We start from the raw sequence: 16,820 nt of genomic DNA, 5'->3' as shown, positions 1-16,820 counted from the left end.
AACCTCTGAGCAAAATATAAAAGCCAAGTGTAAGATACATAATACACTTCTGTGGTCACAGGTGTTGACAAAAGCCAATAAGAAAATACAAAGTTCAGTTAAAAAAAAACTGTTAAGTTTTCATGGAATATATTTACTACTATATAGCCATGTACCGTGGAAATGCCCAAGGTGAAGACATGAGATAGTTACTACATTAAATGAACCCTAATAAACCCTAGAGGAACCATATTTTCCAAGTGTTTCTTCACAGGTGCTCATTTTAGCTCTGACTCAGCAATGGTACTAGGAGTGTGCCAAAGTCCAGATACCAGGCACCAGGGATACAAACAGTCATGGCCTCCCTGGTGCCACAGAGATGGAAGGAAGCTCATTAAACAGGCGTTTGAAATATTTTCAGTTATAGCTTATACTTAGCTTGTTCTCAGTTCCTCAAAGAAAGAAACCATAACAATTCCTTTTATATCTTCTCATGAAACACAGTTCAACGCTCAACAATCCTCCTTTACTACCAAACCTCCCACCTGCAGAGCAGCTCAATAAACCTTTTCCTTGTGTGAGTGGCTGGAGAGGTTACAATGGCTACCACTTTCATCTCAGGGCTTAATTTATGTAATTAACTGCTGAATTACAACCAGCAACCTGAATCCCACTAATTTCTAGACAGTCATGCCTTTACAGTCATGCCTATGGTGAGTCTTCCAACTCACCATAGTCTGCTGTTTACATCCTGCCTAGAACCTGCTCCTTACCTTTTACTATTTTTACCTTAAGCTTTTAACCCATTCCTCTCAACAAAAGTCCTTGCTTTTTGCCTTTCAGAGATAAGAGAGAGCAGTGGATACAAACACCAGCTTTCCACAATTTCAGCTCCAGAATAGTTTCTAGGGTACTCTTGTCCTTCCTTCTCTCGGAGAAAGAAACATGTCTACGCCTCCCTCAGACAGACCGCGCATCTCTTCTGCTCTCCCTGCCCTGTCCGTGATCTTGCCAAGGCGATGAGTCTTTCCTCTGGTTTTCAGTGCCTTCTACGTTAGTTCTTTTCACAAGGAAACCAAACCCCCAAGTGTCCTTGGCACCAGCCAACCCTCCTTCCTAAGCTATTGCTTTCTCCATTAAACGTCTTGAATAAAACACACAAACAAAAACCTGTTCCTTATGTATGAGGTACTGTATGCTTTACACACAGTAAATCATTAAATCACACTGTAATCTTGAATGGTCTTTATTCTCGTTTCATAGATGAAGAAAGTAGAACTGAGTAAATACCTGTGACTCAGCTGAAGTCAACCAGATAGCAGGCTGGTGGAGTTGCAGTCACACTTACTTTATCCAGCGGTTCTCAAACTGATTTCCAGAGTAGCTGAGTCAGCTGTGTCAGTCAGAACTGTCAGAAATGCAGATTCTCAGACCCCACCCTGATCTACTGAATCAGAAACGCTGGGTGTGGGGCCTACCGTCTGTGTTTTAACAAGTCCTTCATGTGCTTCTGTGGACACTCCACTTCGGGGACTAGGGCAGTAGGCCACACTGCATTCTTCTTATCCTATTTAACTTCTCAGCTACACTGGACAGAGTTAGGGGTCTTCTTCTGAAGCTTTCTTTTCTTCCAAACATCCCCAACTACCATATCTTGATTCTCTTTCATTAGCCTTCTTATTAAACCATTGGTTAGTTTTACCAAAGTCTCCCAAATCTTACCAACTCCACTGCATATTCCCTAGGACTCTCTCCTGATGTAATTTCCATGTTGACCAAAGGAGTCCGTCCCCAGCCATGGACCTGAGCCAGGATCTTTAGGTGACTCTCTAATACACAGTGCATGCTAAGTCACTCAGTCGTGTCCGGCTCTTTGTGACTCTGTGGACTGTAGCCCACAGGCTCCCTTCTCCATGGGGTTCTCCAGGCATGAATATTGGAGTGGGTTGCCATGCCCTCAGAGGATCTCCCCAACCCAAGGGTCGAACTTGGGTCTTTTACGTTTCCGGCATTGGCAGGTGGGTTCTTTATCACTAGCACCACCTGGGAAGCTCCCAACTCTTACATTTAATTGGCTAAACCAAATTTCATCAATATTTATCTCTATAATATTCTCAAAGCTGTCACCTACCTCTCTTCTCAGGTGCCCTCCCAAACATTATAGGCTGGAAGATGACAACAGCCTTCCCGCCTGGAGCAGCTCTTTTCAACACCCTCCTAAACATTTCCAGCTATCCTTCTAAAAAGTAGGTATGAGCATCTCATTCCTATTCAAAACTTTTTAAAATGCCAAAAATTTAAAAAACAAAAAACTCAACTTTGATGGTTTCCCTTTACCTAAAGGCTGAAGTTTATCATCCCCTTCTGAGCATGGAAACACAGCGATTAAGACAACCCAGCCTTCTGTTTCCTCTCCCACCACAACTTTTCTAACTGTATAACCTTCCCCAGTGTAGGCAAGACTAACCACGTTTCCATTTTGCAGCCTGGTCTAACACTGTATTCTCTGCCTGAAATACCCAACTCTGTCTACTTGTCACTTATTGGACTTCCCTATAGCTCAGATGGTAAAGAATCTGCCTGCAATGCAGGAGACCCAGGTTCGACCCCTGGGTCGGGAAGATCCCCTGGAGAAGGAAATGGCAACCCACTCCAGTATTCTTGCCTGGAGAATCCCATGGACAGAGGAGCCTGGCGGGCCACAGTCCAAGGGGTCTCAAAGAGTCAGACACAACTAAGCGACTGACACACAGAAGTGACACAAAGTAGGAGCAGGTAAAATGAATGAAATATATCGAGTATAATTAGGTCACAGGCCTCATCTAAAGAGGGCAACGTCCACTCAGGACTTGAAATTTGCTGCCATGCAAATACTGCCACTGAAGAAAAGCCAGACCTTCAGGGTTTGATGTGAAATTTTTAAATTGAGCAAATAGTAAAAAAAAAAAAAAAGAAAAAATTTTAAACCCTGCTCTGTGTACCATTGTGTGTTCACCAAACAAAATACATCTGTCGGCTGTCAGTGTAGACTTTGGTATTAGTTCTGCTAGGCCCAGGGATTCAAAGGTGACCAAGACAGGGCCTCTGACCTGAGTGGCTCACCTCTGGGGCGCAGCTCAAACACTAGCCCGGCAGGAGTAAACAAGCCCTCCACTCTGCTCTCATAACACGGTGTTTACACGGCACCTGCCACAATATATCCTTACAGCGAATTGTTTGCTTACTCCCTGAATCATCAGGTCCTCGAGGAGCCGGGCTGTCATCCTCGTCCTCGTAATGGCATCACTGAGCTGGTACTGGGTACTCAATTATAACTCTATTGAGAGATGTCTATATGTCAACTTGTATCAACCTGATTCCAAATGTTTAAGCGACTTTGTATTTTTCCCCTCCCTAAATTGATATTCTGATTTGATTAGGCACCACCTTGTTAAATATGATTTCATTAATGAACCTGTCTGAGAAAAAGCAAACTCAAACATGGTTTGAGTCATATTTCAGTTGTGTGCTATAATCCTAATACTTTTTCTACAGAGTTGTTTTTTTTATAAGATGGTGATCTGTTTAGAGAAATCCTTGATAAATTCAAGAGACTTGTTTTAGTCTACAGACAGATCTTTTCACTTTGGAAAATAAGAAAAAAAAAATGAGTTCATTTGTTCCATTTGCTAATTTCAGGGTGCAACTTTTTTTCCATTTAACAAAAGCACAAAAAAGTCAGCTTTAATTTTTGTTAGTTATATAATTCCTAGTTATGCTATCCAAACATGCTCACAAAGCTAACTTAAGCTAGGCATTGCCAGACTCGGAGGACGTCAATCATTTTCAGTGAACCAAAACACCAAGTACCAGACTTAATAGGGAACTGCTTGACCATCATTGTTATTTCACTCTCAGCTGATCTAATTTTTAGACACAAACCCAGTCCAAATATATGCATGTGCCCTAGATAGCTGCCATCTGTAAACTTTATAAACATCAATCTCGCTGAAAAAGAAACATGTTTTTGTAGTTACTTAGGTGTTGTCAAAATGAAGAAGGGTAAAGATTTTATGTCTTTCTATTTGTATAACCAGCAAGTTAGAAGCCCAGCCATATTTAAGGTGTTAAGAAAGTTTAACACAATCTTTATCACTTTGATCTAACACTTGGCGTGATATTTTGTGCATTTGAATTCACCTCTGTGTGGATGCTTGATTCCTTTATGTTGAAACTCCACACTTGGTGTTCACTAGGACACGTGTGTGCTGTAACCCAACCGTGAGGCTTACCTGCAGGCTGTTGAAAATGACGAACAGAACCAACATCCAGAAGTGTCTGTAAGCCATGTGCAGGCCTCCCCAAAGCCATGTCATCGAAATCAGGGCAAAGAGATACAAAACCAGTGGGATTTCTAGACACCATAAAAGAAAAAGAGTTTTTGAACTTGAGAATACTCCATAATCATACACGTACACAAAATTATTTTTAGCTCCTTCCTGGAGATACCCTTTGTGCCCAAGTCCCCATTTTGAAAGAACAACCTTGGAAACCCCATTCTTAGGGATTCCAGAGAAGAGGAGGGAACATTGCTGAGTCTACACTCCTTCTGTTCTCTCTCTGCCCTCCAAGGCTGGAGAAGGAGGAGACCTGTTCCTCTCCTAGACTACCACCTGCTGGCCGGTCCAGGAAGCGCCAAAGATGCAGTCACTCTTCGATCCCGGGAAAGACCCGGTATGTAAACCTGCTCACAAGTGCTCTCCATCAGAAAATGGCAGGCAGCAGTGTGCTTCCAAAATTACAGCAGCCTCATCTAACATTTTGAAACATTAATGAACTTGTTTGTATGTAAACATATGTATTCATATCTTTTTTTCTGAGTGGACACCAAGCTTCATAGCTGTGGTTAAGAGCAAAGATCAAGTGACTGATTCACTACTGTCAACAGTAAGCTTAGTCTACCATTATTTTATCATGAGATTTGTTTTGACAGTTCCCAGAAGAGATTTCTTCCAGGCCAAAGGACTTCATTACCCTTTCTACTTTATCTCTGATATTTGGGATTTAGAATAATAATCTTAAAAGAGGAGATAATAATATTTAAAGCCATATAAGATTTGGAAAGTGAATCAGATCTTCTTGTTGTTGTCGTTTAGTAGCTAAGTCATGTCCAACTGCTCTGCGACCCTATGGACCACAGCCCATCAGGCTCCTCTGTCCATGGGATTTTCCAGGCAAGAACACTGGAGTGGGTTGCCACTTCCTTCTCCAGGGGATCTTCCTGACCCAGGGGTCGAAAGTACATCTCCTGCTTGGCAGGCAGATTCTTTACCACTGAGCTACCTGGGAAGTTTGTCTCGTAGAGAATCCTTAAACTTGAGTTTGGTATTTTCTCATGATTTAGATGATAAACTTTGCCAGAAATCACAGAAGTGATGCTGGGTTCTTTTTACAGCATTCTATTGGTTTCCACAAGAATTCAACTTGTCTCATTATTTAGGGCTGTTCGTTTTGGTCACTTGATAAGGCATGAATTCTCTACTGTAATCTTTTTTCCTTTGTAACTAGTATATCTTGTATGGCATGACTTAGGAACAAGGTAAGTATTCTTTCACTTATCAAATATTTGATTTATTCATTTGTTTTTATAATATAGATTCATAGATTCTCAATGCAATGGGTTATTACATACTATGTTGTTGTTCAGTTGCTAAGCCGTGTCTGACTCTTTGAGACCCCATGGACTTTAGCCCTTCTACCACTACCTGTTTATTCTGATGTTCAAATTGTCCTAAGTCTGATTAATGGGCGCCCCTTCAAGATGATTTCTGTGACTCCTGTCAGGTCATTGTTCTGGGAGCATTTCCTTGCTTTCTGGCCAAACAAGACGTTTCAAGTTCATCTCATACTTCTCCTGCCACAGTCCTATTTCTTTTAGGGTAGAAGGGTGTTTAGAAACCAAGGTCTGGGGCTGCGTATAGTCTTTGGTTTTGGATTACTGCTGTTCCTAAGTCCTCGCAGGGCTAGAGCATACATGTTTGTGCGTATACGTGCACGCGTGCATGCACACACACACACATCCCTATTTCTATATCTATCTCTGTATAATGAAAATCATCCTTTTATACCAATACTTCCAATTCCAATACATTGCCACAAGGTTAATTGTAATTTTCTCTTTCTCTGTATTTTAATTTCCTTCTCTGTTGGTAAGCAATGTATTTCTCACCATTCCTAAAATATTTACCTATTTGATTGTAACCAATTTCCCACTGCTGTTGTCCGTCCCTGGCACAGATGGGACCCCCCAAACCTACCCAAGGCTCAGGTTCTCATGAGCCTTGTCAGTTCACCCCACCCTTCACACGGATGCCCCCTCACAATGATGGGGCTGGGATCCTGGACACCTTCCAGTGGATGCATACCTTGCTCTGTACAGACTAATGGCATTAGGACAGAATAGTTCCGGAAAAGGGAAGAAAAAGCAGGGAAGAAGGAACATGAGCATTTTTTTTTTGAGAAGGAAACCATGAGGACATCTTGTGAGATATTCTTTTCACAGAAAAAAAATGTCAATTGTCTGAGTTATTACCACTACGCAGAGCAAATAAGAATAATATGATGCAACATAATTTACAGATGAATAGTCCTTTTGTCATTAATGCCTTACCATAGGACAGGAGTGAATATATTAAGGTTTATTTAGCCTTTTTTTTAAAAATTCATTTTTGCTTAATGAAGTCATACAATTTGATAAAGGCCAGAAGACTCATTGGTACTTCTGACAAGATACCCTAATATTTAGGAAACTGCCTGAGCTATGCTTATGAAAGTTTTCAAAGATTAGGTATTAGTCTGGCAATTGCCTTCTTCGCTCTCATGTGCAAGTACAAGATTCTATTTATGGCTCCACGCACAGTACAAAAGGACGTGCATATTTTGCATGAACAGCGACGAACCAAATTTTCAAAATCTGGCCTGCATGTTCGTGTGAGTGCCGAGAGCCAGATGAGCACTGTGTGCTGACAGAGCTCAGTGCGCGAGCCAAAGGAGCATACCAGGGCTAGCGAGAAACACCCAGAGCTCAGGTTTTTCTGGAACTCTGCAGAAAAGTGTGGTAGCTTGGCACCCCAGACGAGAAATGGCACGGAAAGAAAGCCAGTTGTAAATAACTCAGCATACCGAAGACCCCTGCCTGCTTTTCCGGCCGTGCAACAATGATTCAGACCTGATTTCAGATGGAGGAAACACATCCAGAGGGAAATCTGGATTTGGTGGGCCTGAAGTTTATAAAACTTTGAAAAGTTTCTTTAAAAAATAAAAATTTCCAAAGCATAGTTAGATAGAAGATCTTGGAAGGGGCCAATGCAAGTTAAGAGGCCCTAAAATGTATGCTTCATCGGCTTTATGGTCAACCTAAAGGAGGTACCTTTCATCTTTCTGGGGTCGAGAGGAGTGTGTTGTGTTAGTCGTTCAGATGTGTCTGACTCTTTGGGATCCCATGGACCATAGCCCGCCAGGTTCCTCTGTCCATGGGATTCTCCAGGCAAGAATACTGGAGTGGATTGCCATTTCCTTCTCTAAGGGATCTTCCTGACCAGGAATCGAACCTGTGTCTCCTGCATTGGTAGGCGGGTTCTTTACCACGAACGCCACCTGGGAAGCCCATGGGGTCAAGAGTAACAGTGATCAAAGGAAGGGGTGTGAGAGTGGGAGATGGTAATGAAAGTGGAGGGGCACACTTCTGTTTAAAAGCTACTATGAAATCCACCTGGCAAACTGGAAATGAGTTCTCTTCTAATGAACAGCGTTCAGTTACACATTTCCTAAGCTGGTACTTCACATTTGGTGAAAGGCTAGTAACTTTTCTGTTGGCTGTGTAAGCACTGCTTACAATGCAGGCATTTATAAGAGGCAATGCTAACAAGTTACATTTAGGAGTAAATTACTTAATAGAAAACAGAATCATTCCAATGTTCTCAATAAAAGGAAACCCTTAAAACACAGTACGGGGCCCATGGAATAATGGTATCTGGATTAAGTCTGTTGAGACTTCCCTGGTAGTCCAGTGGCTAAGACTCCATGCTCCCAATGCGGGGGGCCAAGGTTCGATCCCTGCTCAGGGATCTAGCTCCCACATGCTGCAACTAGGAGTATGCACGCCACAGTTGAAGATCCTGCATGCTGCAACTAAAGATCCTACAAGCCGCAGCAAAGACAGAAGATCCCACATGGCACTACCAAGACCTGGCACAGCCAATAATAGACAAACAAACATTTTTTGTAGAAAGACTGTGCTACCCAAAATATATCAGGAACCCCTACAACTCAACAGAAACCAAAGAACCGAACTAAAAAATGGACTTAAAGAGATATTTCTCCCCGAAAGATAGACAGATGGCCACCGAGCATAGGCAAAGATGACCAACATCACTAGTCACTAAGAAAGAGCAAGTTAAACCCACAATAAGATACTATGTATACCCGCTAAGATGGCCCTTGTCGAAAATCAGAATACTACAAGTGTTGGCAAAGATGTGGAGAAATTGGAACCCTAGTGCCTTGGTGGTAAGAATGAAATATGGTGCAGCGGCTGCGGAAAACGGTTTGGTGGTACTTCAAAAAGTTAAAAAGACAATTACTGTATAGTCTAGAAATTTCACTCCTAGGTATATGCTCAGAATAACTGAAAATAAGGACTCAGAGACTTGTACATCAGTATTCATGGCAGCACCGAAAGGAGGTGCTATCTGAAAGGAGGCAACAACCCAAAAGTCCCTCAACAGATGAACAGATAAGCAAAATGTGATTATGTACATGCAATGAAATACTGCTCAGCCTCACAAAGGGGTGAAATTCTAACATATGCTACAATGTGAAGGAACCTTGAAAACATGTTAAGTAAAATAAGTCAGACACAAAAGGACAAATATTATTTGATTCCACTTACATGAAGTGCCTAGAATAGGCAAATTCAGAGACAAAGCATAGAATAGAGGTTACCTGGAGCTGGGGCGGGGTGGGGGTGGGGGGATGAAGGTGTTATTGCTTAATGGGTACAGAGTTTACGTTTGGGATGATGAAAAAGTTCTGAAAATAGATGGTGGATGCATTTATTGCTACTGAACTGTACACTTAGAAACAGAATGGTAAATTTTAAGTTATGCATATTTTAGTACTATTTTTTGAAAGCCATACTATTAATAAAAAAGACAAGCTTGTGTCAAGATAAAGTTCCACAATGAGGGAGAAAAAAAATAAATCCTTGAAATACTTAAAATACTTACACCAGCCAGAATCACTAATGTAAAAAACAAAGCGATCTGAAAAGGTTTTAGTGAAAGAAGTTACTTGTGGCAAGTAAAAAACAAACAAAAAAATTAGCCAGTGCATTTGTCATTTGGTACTACTCTCATTGGAAAAGTCTACTTACGGGAGTTAGTAGATTCCACTGAGAATATACAAAATCTCTTTATTTTTTAGTGTAAAATATGACTTCAATGAATTTCATTGCCATTTTTAAAGAAAGTATGGGGCTGAATTATCTCTTTTCTTTGTAATTGCAGCCTTGGCTTTACTGCTATGCACCAGTGACAATTATGGCTTTATTATGGAAATCACACCTCATTTACATGAAGCTGAAATTTATTCTGTGTTTACAATCTTCTAAAGTACTTGCTTTAATTTTACCTCACTGACCTTCTGATTCTAACAATTTGGATGTGCTACTAAAACAAACTCATCAATGTAAAACAAGGAAGACAAGTGTGAAATAATGTGGATTTAAGATATTTATGGGTCTATTTCCAACAATAAACATGCATCGTGTTTAAATTAGAAAAAAAGGTAATTGAAAAGAAGGCATCAAAAGGTCTTATTTCTAAAATATGGGCCTTTATTCTGAAATGAACAGATACTTGAAGGCCAAGAAGTTTCACTGATCTGATCCATTCCCTGGTGAGAAAATATTAAATCCACTCTTGGGCTTTCTTAACGAGGGTTAAGACACGATGCACAGTCACCCAGCGGTGTGTTCGGCAAATAAACCTATTGTCATAGGCGATAACAGGGCACATTCTTCACAAAGCTGCTAAGTCAGCACTAGGGTACTGCGGCTGGAGCAGACAACAAACTTAGAGATGGGATTTGTAAATTGTTCAAAGAAATGCTCCCTACTTCATTTGGGTAGTTGGAATTCCTAATCTTTGGTCACTAGTCCTATACTTGGTTCTATTTTAGAATTTCCTTCTTGCCTCAGTACTTCGACACATTCCCGGAAGAGCTCTTGAGAACCCACCTGGACAACAGGGAATCCACACTAAGTCCCCTGGCTCCAGTCTCCAGACACAGTTGGACATGTTTGTCGCAGCAGGCTAGACTCTGTGTATGTCAACTCAATGATGTGCCAGGTTCTTCACGTTAGCCATCCTGACCAAATTCATAATCTCCAGTGAAACATGAAGATCACACAGAGTGGTGGGTTGCTTTTAATGTGCACACTCACATCCAACTATCATTGAAAAGTTCCTGATGAACCTTTATTTAAAATAAACCTCTCCATGTCTTCTATTCCCCTGTCCCCTTTGACATTTCCTATTCTCTCCTACCCTATTCTACTCCATTCCAATCCATCCCATCCCATCCCATCTCATCCCACTTCACTCTAAAATGCTGCAATGAGACTCACCAGTGTATTGTGACTCACATGTGTAAATCTTTGATCTAAAAGATAGTTTAAGAAGCTAGTAGGCGATCTTAGACATAAAGTAGGCAGAGTAAACATAACTATCACGGGATGCCTACAGCCATCATGTTCTGATATGGATTTACCCTGACCTTTCCTGGGATGTGAAGGAGGCAAGCCTAATTTGGAGGGACCTGCACAGGTAATATATTGACTCTGCAGGCAGAAAGTCAATACTGGCCTACAGCCTATTTTCCAGGTATAAGAGAAATGTGAGAAAATTCTCAAAGGAGTCTCAAGTCTGCTGGGAACCTAAATAGCAGTGCTTTGTCAATGGGTGACTTCGGGCTCTCCTGGACGTTAGAAGACAGTTGAGTGTCAGGCCTACTTTGAGGGTGATTTATTGGGATTGAAAAAAAATGGTACAAGCCTAGAATTATGGTCTCGCCTTGCAAAAGCTATATATAATTTTCAATTTGCAGGCTATAATTTTGAATCTAAGGAGAATAATCAAGTTAGATGAGACATACCCACATGGACCTTGCATGCACTGTTATTAGAGTAATTCCATTTGAACCATGTACTTCAAAGTTGCCAGATAATATCCTACTGGGGAGGGGGGTCAAATAGGTCTGTGATTCTTAAGGAAAAGGTGAAATTACCTGTTTTTTTTTCCCTTGTGAGAAAAAATATCTTGCAACTATGGGAAGGAGAATTATCATTTGGTTTCACAGCCAACATAGAAATTTTCTACACACTTCATAAATGTTTCATAAAATGACATTATGATCAACGTTTTTAGAAGATCAGAGTTCTAAAACAAACATGAAGTCAGCCAACCAACAATCGAAGACTGGCTTAACCTAGTTTTCTAACTACATTACCAGTTACTTAGCCATGAAGGAGCTCAAAACAGTCATCTCCAGGCATGCTCAGGCACCTAAGAGCAATTCCACTTGGCTTTCATAATACAATGAAAATGTACAATGCATCTTTCAACCTGCTACATCTATATTTTAAATCCTACTAGATGGTCTCATAATTTGAGGAATTAGGCTACTGTGTATTTGGCCATGACTAGCCAGTTATGTTTAAAGATAATTTGATAGTACATCACAGAGCCGTCATTACAATTTAATAGGCTCTAATTCAACACTGAAGTCTTGAGTCAATTCTGACACAATGTCTAGAAAAATTAACACTAAAAATAAACTCTATGTGCTCAAGAAAATATTTTTACAGTGTGTTAAATATGTCAGTTCTCAGAACTGTTTCCTGGTAGAGACCCCTGATCTGAATAATTGCCAACTGACCTCAATGCTTATATTTCCTTTCTTTAATTTGGGTCTCTAGTTCTCACATTACAAAACTGTAACATTGAGTAAAATGTTTATTTTATTTCCTTTGCCACGTCACTATTCTAAAAAGGCCACTTGAATGAAATCTTCTGGTTCCTGTCAATGTGATTCACTGACTTTCTTCTTCCAACAGATATTCTGGTATCAGATTATCAGGGCATAGTCTGATCTTAAAAATACAGCTATGTATTTCTCAAAAGCTTTGGGGATATTGTTTACTGTCTATTGTTAAATAATTATGCCTGTAAATATAGAAAACTAATACCAAACCCACAAAGAGAGCTGTTTTCAAGAATATATAACAACAGACCACAAAGAGGTGTAATACTTGTGTTATATAAAAGCTTATCATTGTCTATTTAAACAATGGCCCAGTACCCACAGGTGTGCCAGGAATGTCTATGCCAATGGAAATGAGCTAATATTTTATTGCTCATTCTAACTAACAACCTTGGATCAAGCCCTTACAGGAAAAAGAAAGAGAAACCATTGTGCTAAGAAAGAAAGGCAATCAGCTGGGTGAATGGCCATGTGTATGATCTAGGGAGAAGGAGACCGTCCCAAAAAACCATCTACATTGACAATATTTATATGTTGGTGGCCAAAGTAATCCTATCAACATGGCTTGGATCTAATGACAAACTTTAAAATTTTCTTTCTGTATTTGTTTGTCAATGTTATATGTAGATCTAAAAATGTGTAAGATTTTCATTCTAACTCTTTCTCCTCTTTCATGTGGAAATTAACATTGTTAATGGTTAGACCCTTTCAGCTACTAGTATTTCAGGTGTCAGCTATTAGTAGTAAATAGAGGGTAGATATTAGAGCTTATTTTCACCTCAGGCTCAAAACTATGTTCCCACTTTTTTCTTCCCTTTTTCTTTCCTTCTTTCCTCCCTCCCTCCTTCCCTCCCTTCCTTCCCAAGCCTCCAACATGGAGCTACTCACTCACTATTACTATTAGTATTACTCTTACTATTCAATTCCATCTTTAATAGGTTGGACAGATCCTTCCACATTTTTCATTTGTTTCTCTCTTTTTTTAAAAATTCAAGTGAAGTTTATTCTGTTACAAAGTTTGTGAGCCACATTTGAAAAAAAAATTTTTTTTCATGGTTGCATTTAACCATAGACTGTGATTACGTGCAAAGACTCTGGCATTAGTGGGGAGAATGCTGGAGAGAGGAAAATCACCCTACTTCTTGGAAATCATATAATTAAATGTGTAAGTATCAACAATTGTTCATTTCAATTACTTGTTGATTTATAACCACATCGATTTACACTCTTATAAAACTACAATAGAGCTTCAAATTGCTCTTCAACATTTTTAGTGTTTCCTATGACCCAATTTCTACTTCTTTCTTGAAGCTGATGCATCCTAATTATAAATCATATCATTTTGCTTTCCTGAATGTAATTTATACTAAATTTTATAATTTCCTTCTGTCAAATTCAATTAAAAGAAAAGATATGTTTTGAACAAGGGCCCTGAGCCAAATAAAATTTTTTAAAAAGCATGCACTGAAGTTGACTGAATGGGATTTATTCTAAAAGAGGCAGAATAGTAGAGTGGTTATGAGCATGGACTCTGGGGCCAGATTACTTGAGGTCCATTTACTAGCTGTGTGACCTTGGTGAGTTACTTGACTGCTCTGATACACAATTTCCTCATCTGTACAATAAAGACAACATTAGTACCTCCTAAGTATGCTTTATTGAATTCAGTGAGGATTTAATGATTGAAATGCAAAATACTTAGAATAGTTTTATATAAACTTTGGCGGTTGCTTATTATTCAAAAAATATAGGTATAAATATACATATATATTTAAGATTCAAAAGTGTATTAGATAAAATGTGACAGGTAAAAGGATGAATTACATATGGATCTTCTTTCAAATATTATATATATACATACATATATAACATATATATATATATATATGGGCTTCCCTGGTGGTTCAGATGGTTAAGAATCCACCTGCAATGCAGGAGACCTGGATTTGATCACTGGGTTGGGAAGATATACTGGAGAAGCAAATAGCTACCCACTCCAGTATTCTTGTCAGGAGAATTCCATGGCAGGGGTGGGGGGGTGGCGGGAATACACACACACACACACTATAATAAAAGGTAGAAGATAAATATTAGAAGAGAGGGATCAAGTTACATAAAAATTCAGGGAAAGCCACATAGATGGTATCAGAAAGGCTTTTGTGAGGAAGATGGAATTTCAATTGGAATTTAAAGATGAGGTATGTCTGAACATGTGGATTTTGAGCTTAAGGCAGGAAAGAAAGGCAAAGAGGCAAGTGCATTAATTAGTGTAAAATATCCCTTTCTGACAGGTCCAGGAAGGTTAATAGTGAAAAGAATGAGTTCATGAAGGGATCTTTAGGACCAGGTTAAGCAACCCAGAATGATTTTACAGGAAATGGAGAGGCATTTAAAATTTCTGAGAAGATGAGTTCCCAATCAGAAGAGAAATTTCCTTAATCTCACAGGAAAGTAAACAGATTGGTGGATAGAAAGCTGGAGGCAGGGATACCGGTCAGGAAATCACGGCCGTGGTCCCAGTGAGACAATGAAGACCTGGGGTGAGAACGTGGTGGAGGAGTGGCCCCCACCATAGAAACACAGGGATGGACACAAAAATGTGGTAAAGAATCTAAAGGTGAAGTGCCCCCGAATCAGAAAACAAGGAGGAACTTCACAATCATACAGATGTTGGAACTTAATCCCTGGAGACCCCAATTCATTGAGGCAGTAAAGAGACTCATCAAACCATCATTCGTGAAAGAGCGATTTTGATGATCAGTTTTGACAACTACTGACCTGAAAGTCTACGGCTATCAAGTAAAAAAAATATTACACTGGCTTCAAAATTAGGAAAACAAGAAAAGGATTAAGAGGAAGAATAGAAGGAACCGGGAGAAACAATAACAGAGAGATCAGAGAAATTGGGGCAGGCAAGTCATGGACAAGTTTTGTACTTCTGAGAACAATCTATTATTCCCGGGAAGAGGACAGAAAAGAAGGTGAGAAAACAAGTTGAACTCAAGTGGATAGATTTGAAAATTACCACTGTGGTGTGAAAAGGCAAAGGCAATCCCTGGAAAACACATCTATTGCAGAATTGTGAGTCACATGAAGAATGAGTCATGGCCTGGGATTTACAGGAAAATAAAAAAGAAGAGAGTATTATGAAAACCAAGGGAGGCAGACTATTCAAGGAAGGGAAGTTACCAGTACAACTTATGCACAAGAGTTTTTAAGGACAAGGACACGAGAGGTCAGCTGATTTGGTGTTCTGGGTTATGGGTGATGGATGGAAGAGAACAGCAAGGCTTAGCAGGGAACAGAAGGTGATGAGTACGGAGAGCTTATATGGACTCCTTCAAGAAGTCTGCTGGTCAGAGAGGCAGGGAGGTAACTTGATAAACCAGCAGGATAACGAGTAAGTTCTTTTAAGCACTGAAAAGTGATGCAGGTTTTTAGATGGAGAGGAAAGACCTAGAATAGGGAGCTATTTAAGATGCAAGGCAACTGTGGAAAATTTAATGAAACAAGTTCCAAAAGAAGAAAATTACATGGCAATTTTTTTGCATGGCAATAATTCATTCTTTGGTAAGAATGAATTATTTACTTCCTTACCTAAATGGGAGGAAAAGTGGCAAAGAGGGGAGAAAACAAAAAGCAGGGTTCAGATAAAGTGAGTGAGAGAACATCAGGTTGTTTTCATATCTTACATAGAGAGTGAGAATAGACGGTATTAAACACAAGACTTACGGGCAATCTGTTTCCTAAAGATTACCTAGGAATCAAGTAAAGATAATCCAAAGGCTCACGGAGAAGCAGAGATGGCTCAGTTAAGGTTACTTAGAATAAATTAGTATCTATTGCAGAGTAGCACTAATTGGCTGGCAAAGAGAGAAGTATGTGACATAGACTAGAACGGTGAATGTTAAAATTGCTTAAGGAGAGAGTCATGTTGGTGAGGAAATCAAGGGAGCTGTTGAAAATATCCTAAAGGGAGGTCACAGTGAGGAGTGAGAAACTAGGAGAGGAGGGCAGAGGGGGATGTGAAGAGGGAGATGGGGACCCAGGAAGGGAGGACAGCGTGAGAAATCGTCATCACAGTAATATGAATAGGACGAGGACGATGCAAGCAAAAGAACACAAATTTAAAAATAGGAAAAATTATTAGGCAGGGACATAATGACTTTGAAGTTCAAGATGGACCACAAATGCTTTTGATATCCTACTAGTTGGAAGGAGTAGCCTCTTGCTACTGGTTGTAGGAAAGTAATTTGTTTATGAGAGTGCCATTTTGGTTATGATAAGACAACTCAAAGAGTAATTTTATAAAAGGTTCAGATCAAGTTTGTTACCGCCGTCTGGCCCAATGAAATTCAAATACCTTTGATATGGTGAAGAAAGCAACTTTTATAAAAATGTCCTTTTTCTCCATTCAATGTTTGAGTTTTATAATGCATTAACTGTTAAACATAGTGCCAAGATCACAGATATTGTGCCAGCTATACACTTCTAAAGAAATTTATGATACAACTGTAAATTCCCCAGATTACTTGTCTCCACTCCCTATTTCCCTAGTCCCAACAACTCTATTTTCCTTTATTTCTGGATGTCCTCTTTAATACTGTACCAGTTGATTAAAGTGTGATCAAACAACTATTTAGTGACTATGTATTTTTTAAAGAATTGCATAGACACCAAATCATAAATTGAAAGTAGCCCAAGAATACTGGAGTGGGTAGCCTATCCCATCCCCAGAGGATCTTCCCAATCTAGGAATC

General features: G+C 39.7%; 1 protein-coding gene across 1 annotated transcript in view; it reads right to left on the bottom strand.

Annotated features, from left to right (window-relative positions):
- ADGRV1 (adhesion G protein-coupled receptor V1) overlaps nt 1–16,820 on the bottom strand; it is a 540,993-nt gene that overhangs the window by 62,136 nt on the left and 462,037 nt on the right. The window contains exon 87 of the mRNA XM_043913586.1: nt 4,251–4,372. Coding sequence (XP_043769521.1) covers nt 4,251–4,372 — 122 coding nt within the window. The remainder of the gene's footprint in view (nt 1–4,250; nt 4,373–16,820) is intronic.

This window comes from Cervus elaphus, chromosome 9 (genome assembly GCF_910594005.1).
Source record: "Cervus elaphus chromosome 9, mCerEla1.1, whole genome shotgun sequence".
NCBI lineage: Eukaryota > Metazoa > Chordata > Mammalia > Artiodactyla > Cervidae > Cervus > Cervus elaphus.
Note: the sequence above shows the minus strand (reverse complement) of the source record. Positions and strands in the feature narration are given on the sequence as shown.